At 39.5% G+C, this 24,093-nt stretch overlaps 1 protein-coding gene across 2 annotated transcripts in view; it reads right to left on the bottom strand.

Annotated features, from left to right (window-relative positions):
* BLOC1S6 (biogenesis of lysosomal organelles complex 1 subunit 6) overlaps nt 1–24,093 on the bottom strand; it is a 103,421-nt gene that overhangs the window by 31,418 nt on the left and 47,910 nt on the right. For both annotated transcript variants that reach the window (XM_053717450.1, XM_053717449.1), the window contains 2 exons: nt 3,715–3,862; nt 2,703–2,790 (listed from right to left, as the gene is read on the bottom strand). In XM_053717450.1, coding sequence (XP_053573425.1) covers nt 2,703–2,790; nt 3,715–3,862 — 236 coding nt within the window. The remainder of the gene's footprint in view (nt 1–2,702; nt 2,791–3,714; nt 3,863–24,093) is intronic.

Genomic DNA, 24,093 nt, shown 5'->3' on the forward strand with positions numbered 1-24,093 from the left:
ATCGGAGATTTAATCAGCCCGGACCAGACAGGTTTTATGCCGCTTAGGAACCCAGCAAAAAATATGCGTAGAGTCCTTACTTTACTTGATTACTATTATAATAAAATCCACAGTAGAGGCTCTCATTCCCTGCCAGACATGGCCTTGATAACGATAGACGCAGAAAAGGCGTTTGATTCCATTATATGGGACCATATGCTTACTTCTCTTGCCCAATTTGGATTCCAGGGTAATTTTGTTGATACAATTAAACTAATATATAAGGAACCTAGGTCACAACTTCTAGTTAACGGTGAATTATCGCCATATATAACTCTGCAGAGAGGAACCCGGCAGGGGTGCCCATTATCCCCCTTACTTTTTAACCTCGCGCTCGAACCATTGGCTGTACTTCTTAGGCAAGAAATGGAGGGTATTCAGTTGGGCAAGCAGAATATAGTCATAACGTTATATGCTGATGACATTATGCTTTTTATTAAAGACTCCAGTATAAATATTCCAAAAAGTATGGAGATAATTATGCATTTTAGTAAGTTCACTGGATACAAGATCAATGCTCAGAAATCTGAGATCTTATGGATTAACAAGAATAAACATAGCTATACGCGTCACCCTTTCAGGGAGGTAGATAGTATAAATTATCTCGGGGTGTTCATAGGCAGAGATCCAGGGGAATGGTATGGCTTAAATTACACTAAAATGTTTGCGAATCTAGAGGTTGAATTCCAAAAGTGGAACATACTTTTTCTTTCTCTTTCAGGAAAAATTATGTTGATTAAAACAATCTTGTTCCCGCGGATCTTATTCCTGTTACAAAATTTACCTCTGGTTATTCATAAAAAGGATATAGTCTTATATAACCGAGCATGCATATCATTTATCTGGGGCAACAAGAAACCACGCCTGTCAATTGAGAAATTGTCTATTCCTAAAAAATTTGGTGGCATGGCCTTACCAAATTTAAGATACTATAATTGGGTTACGTTGGCCAAATATGGTGCGGACTGGCTGACGGAAGCACAGTATGTCACATATTTCGACATGGAGTCTGATTTAATTGCACCCTTTAGCTTGAAAGCAGCTCTGCACCATGTATACGCCAAACTACCCTCTAATATCAAACAATTAATTACATTCTCAAATATTGTATTAGCTTGGCAGAAATACTGCAAGATGATGGGAGTAGACTTCCAGAAATCCCGGTTTCTACCCATTATTGGGACCCCCGCATTTTCTCCAGGTATATATAATGGGGTATTTAAAGAATGGCATACTAAAGGTATTACATATTTCTCGCAGCTTCTTAGGTTGGACAGTAATATAATTCAATTGTATAGCGTGATATCAGATAAATATAATCTTCCTTCAAATAATTTCTTTGCTTATCTCCAGGCCAGAAGTTTCATAACATCATTAATGGGTTCAGGCATACCAGATTGGAGCTTACATGAGATAGAGCCAGGCCTCAAATTATATAAAGCTGGTGTTAGATCAATCACTTTTTGGTATGAGGCCCTATATTCTAAACTGGGGGATAGACATCTATCTCGAATTAAAGAGACCTTCCAAAGATATTTCACTAATATACAAGAATCTGATATAAAGAAGAGTCTAAGTCTATGTGAGGCAACTACAACTAAGACGGGTTGGAGGGAAGCTCATATGAAATTATTAAATAATTTTTATTTAACACCAGAAAGGATGAATAAATGGGTGCGTGACGAACCAAGGTATAGGTGTTTCAAATGTTGTGCTGATAAGGCAGATTTGTTGCACTGTCTCTGGTCATGCCCCAAGATTAGACAATTCTGGGGGAAAGCCAATTTTTGGTTGAATAGACATTTGCAGCATGGCTGCGAATTTACCCCCAGAAAGATTTTTTTTTTGTGCCATGATCAGACATGTTACGGGGATCAGCAGTTGATTAATACCGTTATCCTAGCGGCCCGTATGTTAGTCTTCAAGAAATGGAAGTTAATAAGTGCCCCGAGTATAGCTGAACTCGCAAGTGCAATTAGACTACAAATGAGGATAGAACTATACGACAAAAATTTAGTATCAGAGAAATATCTCAAGAGATATTTCGGGAAATGGTTAAAGTTAATTCAAAAGTGGCCATTGGCATCTCAGAAACAATTTATCACCCCTCTGACAAATTCTGTAGCGTTCCTTTCACTGGTCGCGGGGGAGATCCTCCCGCGGCAGTGGATAGAAGATCAAAATAGATGAAGTGTGAACGGTCAGCGGGGCTGGGAGGGGGCCCCGGGGGAATGGCAGGGGTTAAGAAACCAATTGTTTTCCCTTTCTCCTTTTTTTTTTTTTTTTTTTCTTTTTTTTTCTCCTCTTTTGTCTATTTGTTTGTTTGTTTCGATTTATCCCCATTTGGTTATTCGATTTTCCTTTTTCTCAGAAATGGTATAAAATGTGAAGTACTAGAAGGCAGAGTATGAAAGTTGAAAAATTGTCTTTAGATAAACGATTATCTTTATTTCCTTTTGTTTTCTTGGCATATTTAATTTCATAAAAGATGTTTTCACAATGTTACATATATAATCAGATACAACGATGAATGTTATGTCTTTTTATGTACGAAATGATGTACTTCACCAATAAAATATTTAAAAAAAAAAAAAAAAGATCACAACTGTACAACACAATAACAGTTCAAATTATTATTCTATAAAAATATAATGTTTACTCACCAGTGCATTAATATCAAGAATGGAATTGCACTCTTTAAACTTTGAGATTTCCTGGTCGAGGGTGTCAAGTAACACCACCTGGTTTTGCCTGTATCAAAATACAGATCAAGATTAGAATCCATTGGATTTATGTACATTTTTTTTCCTAATTTACTCCTATTATCAATTTATCTTTGTTCTTTTGGTATCTTTATTTGAAAAAGCAGGAATGTAAGCTTACAAGCAGACCCATTTTTGGTTCAGCACCCTGGATAGCGCTTGCTGATTGGTGGCTGCATTTATCCACCAATCAGCAATTGCTACCCAGGTTCTGAACCAAATATGTACCGTCTCGTAAGCTTGCATCTCTGCTTTTTCAAATAAAGATACAAAGAGAACAAATAAAAATGTATATAAAATTTGGGTTCAGTATCCCTTTAAACAAATTTCCAATTTACTTCTATTATAAAGTTTGCTTCATTCTCTTGATATCATTTATTGAAGTTACAGAAAAGCACTACTGGGAGCTAGCTGAGCACATCAAGTTAGCCAATGAGAAGAGGCGTATATTAATTTGCAATTGAAACTTGGCTATATAATAGAACTAAATGTTACAGTTGTTTAAAATTGTATGTGTTATCTAAAATCATGAAAGAAAACTTTTTGGGTTTAATGTATTTTTAAAAGTTTCAGCATAGCCTTGTTTGTGCAAAAAGAGAGAAGTATAAAACTAGTTCCAATATGGTGGCGCCCATTACTGTATGGAAACTAAAGCTTTACATCTATATTTTCATTATTTAAACAAAGAATATAACTAAAAATAAACTTGTATGCCCTTCTGGTGTGAGTGAAGATGGACAAAGTACATGAAAACTAACAAACTATAAAAGGAAGCAAAAACATCAATTTATTATTCAAACAATAATGTAAAATCTAAAGCTATGTAAAGGGTAACTTTATAGTGTGTATATTTAAGTCCATAGTACAAATAGATATAGTTAATTAAATACACCAAGACCATTAGTTTACATACGTGAGTTCCTGTAAAGCAAGTTTTGAATTCTGGAGATTCGGCAAGTAGTTGGAAATGAGCCCTTGACTTAATTGCTCAATAGCTTTCGTATCAAGAGAAACCAGGTCATCTGGCAATCCTTCATCCAGTGTATCTCTGCTTGTACCTGCTTCAAATTCAGATAAAGTTTTGTCAGTATTTGCAATAATTACATTGTACTTAGATGCATACAAAATATGTCATCATATAGTGCTTCCTGGAAAAAAAAGTGACAGCTATGAACTAATGAATTATCAATAAAAGCAGCACATTATAAATAAATAATTTTTTTTAAAATAAATACATCTACCAAATCTGCAGGGTGCAATATTTAGATCTATTAGACCACTGGTTTTCAAACCTGTCCTCAGGCCTCCCTAACAGGCCACATTTTGAGGCTATCTGAACCGGAGCACAGGTGAAATAATCAGCCGATTAGTAAACACTGTTATTTTACCTGCTCTCATCCAAGGTAATCCTGAAAACCTGGCCTGTTGGGGAGGCCCAAAGAAAGGGTTGAAAACCATTGTATTAGAACAATACATATATTAGCAACATATACATCAACAGCTAAATTAAAGGGACAGTCTAGTCCTAATTAAACTTTCAAGATACAGATAGGGAATGCAATTCTGCTAATTTCTAAGCCCCTGAATGCCTCCTCTTATCTCAGTGCATTTGACAGTTTTTCACAGCTAGACAGGAATAGTTCATGTGTGCCATATAAATAACAGACATTATGCCCAATATGATTTAAACGTTGAAAGAATAATTTACAAATGTAATATCATTGATCCCACTCAATGCAACAAAAATATTACTATATGCCTCTCACACAAATGGCCATTTGCTTTTAAAGTCTGTAGAAAAGTAAATTCCCATGACCCTAGGGTTTCAAGAAATTGTTCCTGCTTTTTAATAAATCAGCCATTCTATTCATATACAGAAAATTGCATAAATTACTAGACAAATAGGGAGGTAGAACTCTTCAGTTGCAAATAATTACAAGGGTTTACTGTCCCTTTGACAAAACACTTTGATTACTTTTCCATTATATATTGCCAATTGTTTTTCAATATAAAACTTCCTCCACCATTTGCCTTACTTGGGAGGAGTCAACCCAGACGTGTTACTGTAGTAGTCTTAGGCTTGCTACTTTCATTTTGTTAGCCAAGCTTGAATTGCTTTATAGTATCTTTTCACCTCTGCTGAGGTCAATCAGGTATTAGCTGTAGTGTGCACAATTTTCAGAACTGGAAAACCCACAACGTTCAAAGTTCCAGGAAATGTGATGAAATTCATAATGAAAGTAATATTGCAATTATGTTTTTACTATGCAATACTAAACATTTGATATTGCAATCTAAATATTTTTTGTGTCCCTTTACGTTTCATTCCAATCAAACTTACTTCTAGATTCCTCTCAACTTAGTTATCGGACAGTCTAGTCAAAATTAAACTTTCATCATTCAGATAGGACATTACATTTTAAACAATTTCCAATTTACTTTTATCATCAAGTTTGCTTTGTTCTCCTTATATTCTTTGTTGAAAGCCAAACCCACATATGCTCATATGCTTGAAGGCCGCCACTTATCTCTGTGCATTTTAACAGTTTTTCACAACTAGACAACGATAGTTCATGTGTGCAGCACCCTACATTTAGCCACCAATCAGCAAACGCTACCCAGGTGTTGAACCAAAAATGGGCTGGCTCCTAAGCTTTACATTTGTGCTTTTCAAATAAAGATAGCAAGAGAACAAAGAACACGTTGATAATAGCAGTAAATTAGAAAGTTGCTTAAAATTGCCTGCTCTATCTGAACCATCAATGAGTAGCCATTTAAGCTAAAATTAGCCAATATTAAAAATGTTCTAATTTTATTGCACAAATTATGATTGAATACATTTATGTTAAATTATGCAATTAATTTGTGCTTTGGATAGCAGAAAATGATATAATATTAGAAAGTATTACACTATGCCCACCTGGCTACTTCATAATGTCATCTGGCTGGCAACATTTTCTGTGGAGAACTCAGAACACTAACTAATATGCGCCTGTTTTACTGTCTTGTAATGCTGTAAAAGATGATGGGGTTGCCCAATATCCTTTTTTGTAGTGATGCACCGAAATGGAAACTCTGGACTGAAACCGAATCCGAAAATCCGGGATGCACTTGGCCCGAAAACCGAAACTGATCCCGAAAATGTATTTTTTCAAATTACTTTCAAATTATTTTTTTTTAGTTTTTTTTTTTGCATAATCAGAGCCAATAAAAAAAGCCCACACTTTTATTGAAAGTAACACACTAAAATTGGACAAAAATATCTTAAAACAATAATATGCTTCACAATAATTTTACCAAGAAAAAAAAAACAGGCAAAAAAACATAATTTATGCTTACCTGATAAATTCCTTTCTTCTGTTGTGTGATCAGTCCACGGGTCATCATTACTTCTGGGATATTATCTGCTCCCCTACAGGAAGTGCAAGAGGATTCACCCAGCAGAGTTGCTATATAGCTCCTCCCCTCTACGTCACCTCCAGTCATTCGACCAAAGACCAACGAGAAAGGAGAAAACAAGGGTGTAGTGGTGACTGAATTATAATTTAAAAAATATGTACCTGCCTTAAAAAACAGGGCGGGCCGTGGACTGATCACACAACAGAAGAAAGGAATTTATCAGGTAAGCATAAATTATGTTTTCTTCTGTTATGTGTGATCAGTCCACGGGTCATCATTACTTCTGGGATACCAATACCAAAGCAAAAGTACACGGATGACGGGAGGGATAGGCAGGCTCATTATACAGAAGGAACCACTGCCTGAAGAACCTTTCTCCCAAAAATAGCCTCCGAAGAAGCAAAAGTGTCAAATTTGTAAAATTTGGAAAAAGTATGAAGCGAAGACCAAGTTGCAGCCTTGCAAATCTGTTCAACAGAGGCCTCATTCTTAAAGGCCCAAGTGGAAGCCACAGCTCTAGTGGAATGAGCTGTAATTCTTTCAGGAGGCTGCTGTCCAGCAGTCTCATAGGCTAAACGTATTATGCTACGAAGCCAAAAAGAGAGAGAGGTAGCAGAAGCTTTTTGACCTCTCCTCTGTCCAGAATAAACGACAAACAGGGAAGAAGTTTGACGAAAATCTTTAGTTGCCTGCAAGTAGAACTTGAGGGCACGAACTACATCCAGATTGTGTAGAAGACGTTCCTTCTTTGAAGAAGGATTTGGACACAAGGATGGAACAACAATCTCTTGATTGATATTCCTGTTAGTGACTACCTTAGGTAAGAACCCAGGTTTAGTACGCAGAACTACCTTGTCTGAGTGAAAGATCAGATAAGGAGAATCACAATGTAGGGCTGATAACTCAGAGACTCTTCGAGCCGAGGAAATAGCCATTAAAAATAGAACTTTCCAAGATAACAATTTTATATCAATGGAATGAAGGGGTTCAAACGGAACACCCTGTAAAACGTTAAGAACTAAGTTTAAACTCCATGGCGGAGCAACAGTTTTAAACACAGGCTTGATCCTAGTTAAAGCCTGACAAAAGGCCTGGATGTCTGAATTCTCTGACAGACGCCTGTGTAACAAGATGGACAGAGCTGAGATCTGTCCCTTTAATGAGCTAGCCGATAAACCCTTTTCTAAACCTTCTTGTAGAAAAGACAATATCCTAGGAATCCTAACCTTACTCCAGGAGTAATCTTTGGATTCACACCAGTATAGGTATTTACGCCATATTTTATGGTAAATCTTTCTGGTAACAGGCTTCCTAGCCTGTATCAGGGTATCAATAACCGACTCAGAAAAACCACGTTTTGATAAAATCAAGCGTTCAATTTCCAAGCAGTCAGCTTCAGAGAAGTTAGACTTTGATGTTTGAATGGACCCTGAATCAGAAGGTCCTGTCTTAGAGGTAGAGACCAAGGCGGACAGGATGACATGTCCACTAGATCTGCATACCAAGACCTGCGCGGCCATGCAGGCGCTATTAGAATCACTGATGCTCTCTCCTGTTTGATTTTGGCAATCAATCGAGGAAGCAGTGGGAAGGGTGGAAACACATAAGCCATCCTGAAGTTCCAAGGTGCTGTCAAAGCATCTATCAGAACCGCTCCCGGATCCCTGGATCTGGATCCGTAGCGAGGAAGTTTGGCGTTCTGGCGAGACGCCATGAGATCTATCTCTGGTTTGCCCCAACGTTGAAGTATTTGGGCAAAGACCTCCGGATGAAGTTCCCACTCCCCCGGATGAAGAGTCTGGCGACTCAAGAAATCCGCCTCCCAGTTCTCCACTCCCGGGATGTGGATTGCTGACAGGTGGCAAGAGTGAGACTCTGCCCAGCGAATTATCTTTGATACTTCTATCATTGCTAGGGAGCTTCTTGTCCCTCCTTGATGGTTGATGTAAGCTACAGTCGTGATGTTGTCCGACTGAAACCTGATGAACCCCCGAGTCTTTAACTGGGGCCAAGCTAGAAGGGCATTGAGAACTGCTCTCAATTCCAGAATGTTTATTGGCAGGAGACTTTCCTCCTGACTCCATTGTCCCTGAGCCTTCAGAGAATTCCAGACAGCGCCCCAACCTAGAAGGCTGGCGTCTGTTGTTACGATTGTCCAGTCCGGCCTGCTGAACGGCATCCCCCTGGACAGATGTGGCCGAGAAAGCCACCATAGAAGAGAGTTTCTGGTCTCTTGATCCAGATTCAGAGTGGGGGACAAATCTGAGTAATCCCCATTCCACTGACTCAGCATGCACAATTGCAGCGGTCTGAGATGTAGGCGTGCAAAGGGTACTATGTCCATTGCTGCTACCATTAAGCCGATCACCTCCATGCATTGAGCTACTGACGGGAGTTGAATGGAATGAAGGACACGGCATACATTTAGAAGCTTGTTAATCTGTCTTCTGTCAGATAAATCTTCATTTCTACAGAATCTATAAGAGTCCCCAAGAATGGAACTCTTGTGAGAGGCAAGAGAGAACTCTTCTTTTTGTTCACTTTCCATCCATGCGACCTTAGAAATGCCAGAACTAACTCTGTATGAGACTTGGCAGTTTGAAAGCTTGAAGCTTGTATCAGAATGTCGTCTAGGTACGGAGCTACCGAAATTCCTCGCGGTCTCAGAACCGCTAGAAGGGCACCCAGAACCTTTGTGAAGATTCTTGGAGCCGTAGCCAATACGAATGGAAGGGCTACAAACTGGTAATGCCTGTCTAAAAAGGCAAACCTTAGATACCGGTAATGATCTTTGTGAATCGGTATGTGAAGGTAAGCATCCTTTAAATCCACTGTGGTCATGTATTGACCCTTTTGGATCATGGGTAAGATTGTCCGAATAGTTTCCATTTTGAACGATGGAACTCTTAGGAATTTGTTTAGGATCTTTAAATCCAAGATTGGCCTGAAAGTTCCCTCTTTTTTGGGAACCACAAACAGGTTTGAGTAAAACCCTTGTCCTTGTTCCGACCGCGGAACCGGATGGATCACTCCCATAAATAATAGATCTTGTACACAGCGTAGAAACGCGTCTTTCTTTATTTGGTTTGTTGACAACCTTGACAGATGAAATCTCCCTCTTGGGGGAGATAATTTGAAGTCTAGAAGGTATCCCTGAGATATGATCTCTAGCGCCCAGGGATCCTGGACATCTCTTGCCCAAGCCTGGGCGAAGAGAGAGAGTCTGCCCCCCACTAGATCCGGTCCCGGATCGGGGGCCCTCGGTTCATGCTGTCTTAGGGGCAGCAGCAGGTTTTCTGGCCTGCTTGCCCTTATTCCAGGACTGGTTAGGTTTCCAGCCTTGTCTGTAACGAGCAACAGCTCCTTCCTGTTTTGGTGCAGTGGAAGTTGATGCTGCACCTGCTTTGAAATTCCGAAAGGGACGAAAATTAGACTGTCTAGCCTTAGCTTTGGCTTTGTCTTGAGGTAGAGCGTGGCCCTTACCTCCTGTAATGTCAGCGATAATTTCTTTCAAACCGGGCCCAAATAAAGTTTGCCCCTTGAAAGGTATATTAAGTAATTTGGACTTAGAAGTTACATCAGCCGACCAGGATTTTAGCCACAGCGCCCTGCGTGCCTGAATGGCGAATCCTGAATTCTTAGCCGTAAGTTTGGTTAAATGTACTACGGCCTCCGAAATGAATGAATTAGCTAGTTTAAGGACTCTAAGCCTGTCCGTAATGTCGTCCAGCGTAGCTGAACTAAGGTTCTCTTCTAGAGACTCAATCCAAAATGCTGCCGCAGCCGTGATCGGCGCGATGCATGCAAGGGGTTGTAATATAAAACCTTGTTGAACAAACATTTTCTTAAGGTAACCCTCTAATTTTTTATCCATAGGATCTGAAAAAGCACAGCTATCCTCCACCGGGATAGTGGTACGCTTAGCTAAAGTAGAAACTGCTCCCTCCACCTTAGGGACCGTTTGCCATAAGTCCCGTGTGGTGGCGTCTATTGGAAACATCTTTCTAAATATTGGAGGGGGTGAGAACGGCACACCGGGTCTATCCCACTCCTTAGTAACAATTTCAGTTAATCTCTTAGGTATAGGAAAAACGTCAGTACTCGCCGGTACCGCAAAGTATTTATCCAACCTACACATTTTCTCTGGTATTGCAACAGCGTTACAATCGTTGAGAGCTGCTAAGACCTCCCCTAGTAATACACGGAGGTTTTCCAATTTAAATTTAAAATTTGAAATATCTGAATCCAATCTGTTTGGATCAGAACCGTCACCTACAGAATGAAGCTCTCCGTCCTCATGCTCTGCAAGCTGTGACGCAGTATCAGACATGGCCCTAGAATTATCAGCGCACTCTGTTCTCACCCCAGAGTGATCACGCTTGCCTCTTAGTTCTGGTAATTTAGCCAAAACTTCAGTCATAACAGTAGCCATATCTTGTAATGTTATCTGTAATGGCTGCCCAGATGTACTAGGCGCCATAATATCACGCACCTCCCGGGCGGGAGATGCAGGTACTGACACGTGAGGCGAGTTAGTCGGCATAACTCTCCCCTCGCTGTTTGGTGAAATTTGTTCAATTTGTACAGATTGGCTTTTATTTAAGGTAGCATCAATACAGTTAGTACATAAATTTCTATTGGGCTCCACCTTGGCATTGGAACAAATGACACAGGTATCTTCCTCTGAATCAGACATGTTTAACACACTAGCAATAAACATGCAACTCGGTTACAATTTTATATAATAAAAACGTACTGTGCCTCAGAAGCACTAAACGATTAAATGACAGTTGAAATAATGAACTGAAAAACAGTTATAGCATCACTCTTAACAAACAACACAACTTTTTAGCAAAGGTTTGTTCCCATTAGTAAAATAACACTAATTAAATTTTAAACATAAAAATTACAGAGCAACGTTTTAAATCACAGTCACTATATAAGTCTCACAGCTCTGCTGAGAGAATCTACCTCCCTTCAAAGAAGTTTGAAGACCCCTGAGTTCTGTTAGAGATGAACCGGATCATGCAGAAAAACTGACTGGAAATTTTTGATGCGTAGCAAAGAGCGCCAAAAACGGCCCCTCCCTCTCACACACAGCAGTGAGAGAGAAACGAAACTGTCATAATTAACACAAGCAAACTGCCAAGTGGAAAAATAATGCCCAAATACTTATTCACTCAGTACCTCATTAATGCAAACGATTCTACATTCCAGCAAAAACGTTTAACATGAAAAATACCTAATAAAAGGTTTAATGTACTTTTACAGAGTAATTCCGGTGAAATACCATCCCCAGAATACTAAAGTGTAGAGTATACATACATGTTCATTATAACGGTATGGCAGGATTTTTTCATCAATTCCATTCAGAAAATAAAAACTGCTACATACCTCAATGCAGATTCAACTGCCCGCTGTCCCCTGATCTGAAGTTTTTACCTCCCTCAGATGGCCGAGAAACAGCAATATGATCTTAACTACTCCGGTTAAAATCATAAGAAAAACTCTGGTAGATTCTTCTTCAAACTCTGCCAGAGAGGTAATAACATGCTCCGGTGCTATTGTAAAATAACAAACTTTTGATTGAAGTTCTAAAAACTAAGTATAATCACCATAGTCCTCTCACACCTCCTATCTAGTCTTTGGGTGCAAGAGAATGACTGGAGGTGACGTAGAGGGGAGGAGCTATATAGCAACTCTGCTGGGTGAATCCTCTTGCACTTCCTGTAGGGGAGCAGATAATATCCCAGAAGTAATGATGACCCGTGGACTGATCACACATAACAGAAGAAATAATGCCATTTTCGACCAAAATGTTTCTGCGACCAAAATTTTGGTGCATCCCTACTTAAAACAATTATATATATCAATATACTGTATTATTCTTCATTTAGTTATATGTAACATAATCCTAGAAAACTCATTATAGGCAGAACAGTAAGTGAAGTAATAAACTTAAACAGCAGCTCCAGGCTAGCATCGAATTTGAAATATGCTACACAATAATTTTACCGAAAATAACAGGCAAAAAACCGAAAACCGAAATAGCCAAAAATGCCATTTTCGGCCAAAACTTTCTACGGCCGAAATTTCGGTGCATCCCTACTTTTTTGCATTTATAATATTTTTTTCCCTGACAAATTTGCAGGGTTTTGCTGTCTGAAAGCACTTTGGGAAGACACTCGTGGAAAATTCTCAAGTATATATATTGTTAAAGCGACAGTCTACACCCAAACATAAGTTTTACTTCTCTATGTAAACACATAAAATAGGCATCCTGCACCAGGTCACCGTACAGCAGCTGCAACGTAGTAGTTGAAAGTGTAAAAAAAAAAAAAGCTTAGTTGTAAACAACCGGTATGTTGCTGCTTAACCATTCCCCATTATTTTAGGCTGTAATTTTCGTTCCGTTAAGAGTTCAATTTTGAACACTACTCTGCATAGCGTTGCATTTTAATAGTGGTGTTCTCCCTCTTTCCGGTATCTTTGTGCAGAAGTGTCTCCCGGGGTTGCTAGTTAATCCCACACCTCCTCCCTCACATTTGTTTTTGCTGGGCATTTTTGTTCTTAGTGTCTGGGAGATATATTACCTCTCAATAGGAGCAAACATTAGGAAAATTAAAACAAACATTTTAATAACACGCACACAGCAAGAGAATTAAAAACCTGCTCGCATGAAAAATAAAAAAAATCTGTCTCTAAGGTCACGTAGCAGGTAGGAGCTGCGCTGCCCTGGAGAGACTGCCGTGCTGTCTTAAATTGAGAGGCAGCATGTTAGATGGTGTTAGCATCTCACTCTGGATGTCAGCCCTTGGGCCATGCTGCATATATGAGCTGGGACAGTACTGAAAGTGAATCAGGGCACAGGGGTTAAAGGTAGAGTAGATATTAAAGGGACATGAAACAACAATTTTTTCTTCCATGATTTAGAATTTTAAACAACTTTCTAATTTACTTCTATTATCTAATGTGTTTCATTCTCTTGATATTCTTTTGCTGAAAAGCATACCTGGATAGGCTCAGTAGCTGCTGATTGGTGGGTGCCAGGGGTGGACTGAGACCAACCAGGGCCCCCGGGCAAAAGTGTGGCAGGGCCCCCCACCCCTGTTTGCTCCACATACCTACCTACCTCTGCCCTTCTCTGTCCTATTGCCCCTCCCACATCTTGTGCTCCTCCCACCTCATATGCTCACTGCTTGTTAGCTAGTAAGTGGATATTTCTATTAGGGCTGCAACTAACGATTATTTTCATAATCGATTAATCGGCCGATTATTTTTTCAATTAATCAACTAATCAGATAAAAAATAAATAAATTTTTTCCTATATTTAAAATAAAATCCACATACTGAGCGTTATAAATATAAACTTTCGACTAAAACTTTACATTAAAACAACTGTTGGTCCAATTTTTTAAGCAGCAGGTTTTTTTTTTTATAATTAAGCAAAACAAAACCACAAACTGTTTGAAAAGAGGTAGACTATCACTGTTTATCACATTCTGTTATTCACTCTTTCAGAAACATGCGTCTGGCTGAGGCTGGCTCTCTTTTGCAGCTATTTTGCCTGCAGCAGAGAAGAGGCACTCAGATGGTGTTGAGGTGTCTGAAATGCATAAATAGGGTTTTGCCAATTTCACCAAGGTGTGCTATTTATATTTGTTAGTTCTCCACCAATGCAAGGGGCCTCTCAACAAAGCAAGCCTGGACTTAATTTTAACATAAAAATATCTTGAATATCTATATGCAGTGGTAAACAGCCATCTATAAGGTTAGGGGGGAAAATATCCAGTCCACTCTTAAAATAACAGATATATACGGTACTTACAGAGGTTGAATTTGGTACATATTCCAATTAATTAAAAATAGAAAGAAAAAAAAAAAAAAAGAGGAAAAAACAGAATTTATGCTTACCTGATAAATTACTTTCTCCAACAGTGTGTCCGGTCCACGGCGTCATCCATAACTTGTGGGAATATTCTCTTCCCCAACAGGAAATGGCAAAGAGCACAGCAAAAGCTGTCCATATAGCCCCTCCCAGGCTCCGCCCCCCCAGTCATTCGACCGACGGTTAGGAGAAAAAAAGGAGAAACTATAGGGTGCCGTGGTGACTGTAGTGTATAGAGAAAGAAATTTTTCAAACCCGATTAAAAAACCAGGGCGGGCCGTGGACCGGACACACCGCTGGAGAAAGTAATTTATCAGGTAAGCATAAATTCTGTTTTCTCCAACATTGGTGTGTCCGGTCCACGGCGTCATCCATAACTTGTCGGAACCAATACCAAAGCTTTAGGACACGGATGAAGGGAGGGAGCAAATCAGGTTACCTAAACAGAAGGCACCACGGCTTGCAAAACCTTTCTCCCAAAAATAGCCCCCGAAGAAGCATAAGTATCCAAATTTGTAGAATTTGGCAAAAGTGTGCAGAGAAGACCAAGTCGCTGCCTTACATATCTGATCAACAGAAGCCTCGTTCTTGAAGGCCCATGTCGAAGCCACAGCCCTAGTAGAGTGAGCTGTGATTCGTTCAGGAGGCTGCCATCCGGCAGTCTCATAAGCCAATCGGATGATGCTTTTCAGCCAGAAAGAAAGAGAGGTAGCAGTAGCTTTTTGTCCTCTCCTCTTACCAGAATAAACGACAAACAAAGAAGAAGTTTGTCTGAAATCCTTTGTTGCTTCTAAATAGAACTTTAAAGCACGGACTACATCTAAATTGTGTAACAAACGTTGCTTCTTTGAAACTGGATTCGGACACAAAGAAGGAACAACTATTTCCTGGTTAATATTCTTGTTGGAAACAACTTTTGGAAGAAAACCAGGCTTGGTACGCAAAACAACCTTATCTGAATGGAACACCAGATAGGGTGGATTACACTGCAAAGCAGATAATTCAGAAACTCTTCTAGCAGAAGAAATAGCAACCAAAAACAGAACTTTCCAAGATAGTAACTTGATATCTATGGAATGTAAGGGTTCAAACGGAACCCCTTGAAGAACTGAAAGAACTAAATTTAGACTCCAGGGAGGAGTCAAGGGTCTGTAAACAGGCTTGATTCTGACCAAAGCCTGTACAAAAGCTTGTACATCTGGCACAGCTACCAGTCGTTTGTGTAACAAGACAGATAAAGCAGAAATTTGTCCTTTTAGAGAACTCGCTAACAATCCCTTATCCAAACCTTCTTGGAGAAAGGAGAGGATCTTAGGAATTTTAATCTTACTCCAGGAGAATCCCTTGGATTCACACCAACAGATATATCTTTTCCATATTTTATGGTAAATCTTTCTAGTCACAGGTTTTCTGGCTTGGACCAGAGTATCTATCACTGAATCTGAAAACCCACGCTTGGATAAAATCAAGCGTTCAATTTCCAAGCAGTCAGCTGCAGAGAAACTAGATTTGGATGTTCGAATGGACCTTGTACTAGAAGATCCTGTCTCAAAGGTAGCTTCCATGGTGGAGTAGATGACATATTCACCAGGTCTGCATACCAAGTCCTACGCGGCCACGCAGGAGCTATCAGGATCACCAAGGCCTTCTCCTGTTTGATCCTGGCTACAAGCCTGGGAAGGAGAGGGAACGGTGGAAACGCATAAGCTAGGTTGAACGACCAAGGCGCCACTAATGCATCCACTAGAGTCGCCTTGGGATCCCTGGATCTGGACCCGTAGCAAGGAACCTTGAAGTTCTGACGAGACGCCATCAGATCCATGTCTGGAATGCCCCATAATTGAGTCAACTGGGCAAACACCTCCGGGTGGAGTTCCCACTCCCCCGAATGGAAAGTCTGACGACTCAGATAATCCGCCTCCCAGTTGTCTACTCCTGGGATGTGGATTGCAGATAGGTGGCAGGAGTGATCCTCCGCCCATTTGATGATTTTGGATACCTCTCTCATCGCCAAGGAACTCCTTGTTCCCCCCTGAAGGTTGATGTAAGCTACAGTCGTCATGTTGTCTGACTGGAATCTTATGAATCCGGCCTTCGCTAGTTGAGGCCAAGCCCGGAGAGCATTGAATATCGCTCTCAGTTCCAGGATGTTGATCGGGAGAAGTGTTAAACAGGCTTAAACTGGTTAATAAAGCACAAAAAAAGTTTTAAAACAAAACCGTTACTGTCTCTTTAAATGTTAAACAGGGCACACTTTATTACTGAATATGTGAAAAACTATGAAGGAATTATCCAATCTTTACCAAATTCACCACAGTGTCTTAATGCATTCAAAGTATTGCACCCCAATTTTCAAGCTGTTAACCCTTAAAATCTGGAAACCGGAGCCGTTTGCAATTTTAACCCCACACAGTCCCAGCCACAGCCATTGTTGCGACTTCACCAATCCCAGGGGGGTATACGATACCAATTCAAGCATTCTAGGAACGTTTTCAGTGGATACCAGACCCTCACACATGCAGCTGCATGCACTGTACTCAAAAGTAACTGCGCAATAATGGCGCGAAAATGAGGCTCTGCCTACTATAGTGAAAGGCCCTTCCTGACTGGGAAGGTGTCTAAACTAGTGCCTGGCGATAAAAACGTTCCCAAACAATAAAAGTGTGAAAATTACTTCAAACTTTCAAAAATAACTTAAATAAACAATCGATTTAGCCCTTAAGAGTGTCCACCAGTTAATAGCCCATAATAAGCCCTTTATTCTTTCTAAGTCTAAGAAAATGGCTTACCGATCCCCATGAGGGAAAAATGACAGCCTTCCAGCATTACACAGTCTTGTTAGAAAAATGGCTATTCATACCTTGAGCAGAAAAGTCTGCAAACTGTTCCCCCCAACTGAAGTTCTCTCAGCTCAACAGTCCTGCGTGGGAACAGCAATTGATTTTAGTTACTGCTGCTAAAATCATACTCCTCTTTTAAACAGAACTCTTCATCTCTTTCTGTTTCAGAGTAAATAGTACATACCAGCACTATTTTAAAATAACAAACTCTTGATAGAAGAATAAAAAACTACAACTAAACACCACATACTCTTCACCATCTCCATGGAGATGCTACTTGTTCAGAGCGGCAAAGAGAATGACTGGGGGGGCGGAGCCTGGGAGGGGCTATATGGACAGCTTTTGCTGTGCTCTTTGCCATTTCCTGTTGGGGAAGAGAATATTCCCACAAGTTATGGATGACGCCGTGGACCGGACACACCAATGTTGGAGAAAAGGGTTAAAGACTAATTATCGGTAAAAGGACACAACCTTACACATTTATCTATAGAGTACATATATCAGCAATAGCAAATTGTGCAAACAGATAATAGTGACATCAATTCAAATAACAAATGCCATCAAGCTAGGTCTAGGTGTAAATAACACGCTCAGCACTATATTATGCAAAGCATAGCCCCAAATCACCTGACTTTATATAAACAATCCAAATTATGACTCCTATTTTATTTCTGGGTTGCACATAAGACAGGAGTAGTTGTAAACTTATAAAGAAACTTATAGTGTCCTAAAAAAGGTAAAATGTCTGTAGACGTCCTTTAGGCTAAGGGCATAACCATAAAACACAATACCAAGTGCAGGAGCTCGTTGGGGTAAAGCAGCTGGTGCTGTGCACAGATCAACCCATTGCAAACCAACTAAACGATTATGAACTTTGTTGTCAACTATTTTCATAATCGATTATGCCAATTAGTTGTTGCAGCTCTAATTTCAATGCAGATAGCAAGCCGTTTGCGCAAATGGCTAGAGATGAGTGGGGTGACTGGGGGAAACTGAATATGACTTTGGAGGAGGCTAGATGTGAGTGTGGGGTTAGCAAAGGGGGAAGCAAGAGATTACTGTGGAGGAGGCGTTACTGGCAGAGGGAGAAGCAAGAGTTGACTGTAGGGGGGGCAGAGAGGCCAAATGTGAAGGGGGCAGAGGTGGAGACAAGAGATACCTCTAGAGCTAGCAGAAGGGGGTACTGTAAGTGGTAGGGGGGGGGGCAGAAGGTGACTGAAAGGAAGAAATAAGGCAGAAGGTGGCCATGAGGGTAACAAAGCAAAAGATGATTGTGAAACTTAAGTGTATTAATATAACAGTGCTGGTTGTGCAAAACTAGGGAATGGGTAATAAAAGGGATTCTCTATCTTTTTAAACAATAAAATGTTTGGAGTGGACAGTCCCTTTAAAAGGGACAGTCTACACCAGAATTGTTATTGTTTTAAAAAGGTAGATAATCCCTTTATTACCCATTCCCTAGTTTTGCATAACCAACACAGTTATATTAATACACTTTATACCTCTGTGATTACCTTGTATCTATGCTTCTGCAAACTGTCCCCTTATCTCAGTGCTTTTGACAGACTTGCATTTTAGCCAATCAGTGCTGGCTCCTAAGAGCTCCACGTGCGTGAGCACAGTTTTATCTACATGGCACACATGAACTAACACCCTCTAGTGGTGAAAAAGTGTCAAAATGCCTGAGATAAGAGGCGGCCTTCAAGGACTTAGAAATTAGCATATGAACCTTCTAGGTTTAGCTTTCAACTAAGAATACCAAGAGAACAAAGAAAGCAAAATTGGTGCTAAAAGTAAATTAGAAAATTGTGTAAAATTACAAGTCCTCCTATCTGAATCTTGAAAATTTATTTTGGACTAGACTGTCCCTTTAACATAACTATAACAGTTAGTGTCGAGCCTTATTCCATAATTATGCTTCCTTGCTGCCCATGTGGCCACATTACTTAAGATGATATAAACTAGACTCATGTAAAAAAATGTATACGTTTTCTGACTTGATCCAATGCAAAGTTATTGATTACTTTAGTGTTAAACAGATGGGAAACAAAGATGATTGGAACACAAGAGAAAAAAAAAATCTTTGTGAACACACCCTCTTAGGAACTGCAGAGTGCAGCTTTCTGATACTCCAGATCACCCTCCTTACGTTCTTCTATACACAGTTACAGTGGTCAGATAACAGACAGAACAACTTCACTTGTTGGTTCTTGGTATGGAATCAAATATATAGATCATACTGAGGTCTGTGGGGTATTCTAGGTGTGGACTGTATATACAGATCATACTGTTCCTGCTGCATATCTGACACAGCCAGCTGGTTTGCTGTGAAAGCCAGCCTGCCCCTATTGGCACATTTGAGTGTCTCTACAGAATGTGAGTACCCTGCACTGGTTGTAAACTGACTATTGGGTCCTTACAGATTCACACAGTTTGTGCGCCCTTTTGTGTTTTCTCTGCACTTAGCTCCTGAGCCTTATACTGCTGGACTGACCATCTACAGTCTGTCAAGATCTACTGATTTCTACCACACGATCCCCTGGAGTGCCTTGCACAGCCAGCTGGTGTGCTGTGAATACCAGCCTGCCTCTACAGGCACATTTGAGTGCCTTCCTATATTGTGAGTACCCTGCACTTGTCCTTTTTTTGATGCTGGTTGTTACGGATTCACACATACGGCGCCTTTTTCCTTGTTTTTTATCATACTGTTCTTGTCTGATTGATATAGATGTAGCATGGACTCCAGTTGCCTCTAATTTTGAACTGTTCCAATGAACAGAATACATTATTCACTGCTGAAAATCTTAAAATCTGTAACCAATATTTACAAATGATACCATTGGTATCATATATGTCTTGTTGCAATTGTGTTTTTTTCTTGTTTATGGACATTTTGTATTATGTTACATGCTGTGCGTGCCCTGATCTAGCGGATGATATTTCCCATAGTCCTCCAGCATCAATGCTCTCTGGAATATCCTCTCCTAAGCAAACAGAGCTCACAAGCTGAAATGTAATCTACATTTTATATTATTTTTTTCTGTATTCTGTTTTGTTCATCTGTTTCCTCTACTTCTAAATCTCAAGGCTACATGTACTATAGAAGATATAAGCAGACTCATTTACAAAAAAAAAACCCACACACACAGAAAGGCTTTCTACTAATTATACATAAATATGTAGCCTGCAAACCGGTGGTTGTTGAGAGGGATTCCCATGCCAGATATTTCATACACATAGCCTAACTTAACAATATAATATTTCCATTAGTCTACCTTTATGTAACAAACTGAACACGCAACTATCTTGATTTGCACAACGAGTGCTAAACAAAATTTAAAAGATAGGCTGCCTTGAAAGGCACAAGGAGAGACATGACCATGAGGTCACTGGGCTGTCAGCAAGGGGGTAAGGCAAGGGAGAGGCAAGAGATTATAATCAGAAGCCAAGCACAGCAGTCAGATGGGGATAAGAGGTATGGTATCTCTGACTCTGATGCTTGCTTACCTTCGGCTCCGGGCGGCTCCTCTCGCGGCTAGCCTAACTCAGTCCTCCTTCAGCTGCCTTCACCACACATGATACACACTGCCGGCGTGTGTGTGGAGCTGAGCAGGAGGGTAAATCAATATGTGGACCAGACTCCGGCTTCATCCAAACCCGGTCCACATATTGCAGGCAGGGCTGTTCTGTCTGACTGCCAGTGCCAGTCTCAGGGTTCCAGTGCCAGGAATCAGGACAGACTTGAAGTTGAACTTGTTGTAAGAGGGGCAGCGATTGTAACAGCACTAGTACGAAGTTAAGTACCTTACCACCGGCGGCTCCTTTTGTCTTCAGCCACGCCCACGCTGATAAGTTAATAATATGGAAATAATGACAATACGGCTGCGCCTGCCTGCACTTATTATTCATAATCCACCACCCGCACACGCGAGAGGGCCTGAGCCCCCCCCCCCCCTCACCACCAGTAAAAAAATCCAACCAAAGCCAAAAAAAATAAAAATTACATTTAAATAAATAAATGAATCTGCTGCAGTATGATGTATGGGGCCCCCTAAGGTGCCGGGCCCTCGGGCAAAGGCTGATTTGCCTGACTTGTCAGTCCGCCCCTGGTTGGTGCACAGAGATGCCTCGTGTGATTGGCTCACCCATATGCATTGCTATTTATTCAACAAAGGATATCTAAAAAAATAAAACAAATTAGATAATAGAAGTAAATTTGAATGTTGTTTAAAATTGTATTCTCTAACTGAATTATGAAAGAAAATTTTTGGGTTTAGTGTCCCTTTAATGAGCCTGTAGTGTATTGTAAAGAACAGTCATCGCATCTACACAGCAAGTAAAAAATGTGCGTGTCATTTCTGTATTTACAGATTTCCCTGTCTAAGTTCCTGTCTAAAAAAGCAAAAAAAGCCGGTGTCCAGCAAACACATGACTTTTTACACAAGGTGTCATCGGCACTTCTATTTTCAACATTTGATTCATTTCACATAGAAACTCAAGCCCTCACACTTGCTTATCACAAATGTCTGTATATGTGCAGACGATCCCTTGTTGTGTAGTCATGTGTGAAGGATCCAGTGTTCACTGCACAACCGTTGCTTCAAAGGATATTGGCAGAAGTAAAAAAAAAAAAATGATCTAAAAGAAGCAACCTTTAGATAAGACTGAACGGACACAGATTGCTTCTGGTATGCTCTCTATGTATTTATAATGTATTCTTCTCAACTGCTTAGCCCTAGAAGTTTCAAAGATAAAAAAAAAATCACAGCTCATTCAAAATAAGCAAAATAACATTTTCAGTGGGCAGTGGATGGAAGGAATTTTCCAGGATGAAGTGAATATCAGAAAGACTGTTTAAAAATAAAAAATTATGCCTATTAGGAATTTCTAAATGAAAATGTAATCTATTAAATAATTCCTGTTTCAAAAATCATAATATATGTATATTGTATTTATGCTGTGTGTGTGTGTGAATGTGCATCGGTGCGTGTGTATGTGCATCTGTATGCGTGTGTAATTGTACCTTTTTGTCTGTAAGTGTATGTGTGTGTATGTACATCTGTGTTTGTGTGTGTGTGTGTAATTGTACCTATTTGTCTGTAAGTGTGTGTGTGCATCTGTGTGTATATGCATCTGCGTGTACATCTGCATCTGCTAATAGAAAAAATCATTAAAAAAAGTACTAAAAACCCCATCCTCCTCAATTACAGCTTTAACATTCAATGTAAAAGGTACTGATGAGGTGGTTTTTTGGCATCTCACAGATTTGATACTTTTGCACATGTAGTTATGTTCCAATGTAGAACCCTATGGGAGCAAAGTTATTGCCCCTATAGAACAGATAATATTTAAAAAAATTGTATTTATATGCTTGATATTTTTATTAATTCTATCTATTACATAAATAAAATATGGAAAATATGTCTCCCAAATAATAATTAATAGTACTTGAAAATGATTTTGAAAATAATGGAAGGCTACAAAAACTCTTACATTAAAGTGACACTAAACCCCGATTTTTTTCTTTAAATGACTCAGAGCATGCAATTTTAAGCAACTTTCTAATTTATTCCTATTATCAATTTTTCTTAATTTTCTTTATTTAAAAAGCAGGAATTAAAAGCTTATTTTTGGTTCAGAACCTGGGTTACTGTAGCTTATTGGTGGCTAAATGTAGCCACCAATAAGCAAGCACTATCCAGGGTGCTGAACCTAAAATGTGACGGTATCTAAGCTTAACATTCCTGCTTTTTAAATAAAGATAGCAAGAGAATGAAGAAAGATTGATAATAGAAGTAAAATAGAAAGTTGTTTAAAATCAAATGCTCTATCTGAATCATGGAATTTTTTTTAGGGGTCAATATAGTCAAGTTGCAGCAGTTGATACCCATTGGAAGGTTTCTCAAGCCTGTATTTAGTAGTACTTACACAAAATATTTTTTTAGTGTGAATAAAGGGTTGTTCTCTAATATAGTTAATTCCTTATACCTGGTTGGCAATTTCTGTGCAACCAAAACCAAAATTCACTATTATAATTTATATATCCTATCAGGTATAGCTCAAAGAGCTTGAATAAAATGAAACCTCTATTAGAACATCCAAGAAAGAAAGAAAGATTGTGAAGCCTTTGAGCGTTCCGTGAGTAACTAGACCTTGAATACAGCATTTGCTGCGGTCGTTCTCTGTTCGGGACTTCATTTACACTTATAGTCATCAGTATCTGCCTACTTTTTGTAGTATATGATGAAAATATTTTTCTTGGATGTTCTAATAGAGGTTTCATTTTATTCAAGTTCTTTGAGCTATACCTGATTATTATAATTTATATATCCTGCGTGCTTGTTTCCCTTTCTTAGAGGGGCAGTATTGTATCTCCTTCATTTTCTCACTTTATCTTTTTTTGCATTATCTCAATGACTGATCGTGTATGTTTAGTGGATGTGCACTTGCATGTGTTTGTCTGGCTATTCTGGACTGTGTATATGTCTGTCTGTCCCTGACTGTCTATGTGCCTGCCTGTTCCTGCCTCAGCTTACTGGCATCTGAATAAACAACTTCTCTATTTAGGTTATAGAATAATTTATAGAATTAATACGTTTATTAGTATATACAAAGTGTGTTAATCTTAACACAAATATATAATGAAAGTGTATAACTGCACATTTAAATTTTATGTATGACATGGTGAAAATCTGTATTGAAACAATGGACTGTGTGTGTGTGTGTGTGTGTATATAAATATATACACACACATACAGGGAGTGCAGAATTATTAGGCAAATGAGTATTTTAACCACATCATCCTCTTTATGCATGTTGTCTTACTCCAAGCTGTATAGGCTCAAAAGCCTACTACCAATTAAGCATATTAGGTGATGTGCATCTCTGTAATGAGAAGGGGTGTGGTCTAATGACATCAACACCCTATATCAGGTGTGCATAATTATTAGGCAACTTCCTTTCCTTTGGCAAAATGGGTCAAAAGAAGGACTTGACAGGCTCAGAAAAGTCAAAAATAGTGAGATATCTTGCAGAGGGATGCAGCACTCTTAAAATTGCAAAGCTTCTGAAGCGTGATCATCGAACAATCAAGCGTTTCATTCAAAATAGTCAACAGGGTCGCAAGAAGCGTGTGGAAAAACCAAGGCGCAAAATAACTGCCCAT

The sequence above is a fragment of the Bombina bombina genome, chromosome 6 (assembly GCF_027579735.1).
Source record: "Bombina bombina isolate aBomBom1 chromosome 6, aBomBom1.pri, whole genome shotgun sequence".
Lineage (NCBI taxonomy): Eukaryota > Metazoa > Chordata > Amphibia > Anura > Bombinatoridae > Bombina > Bombina bombina.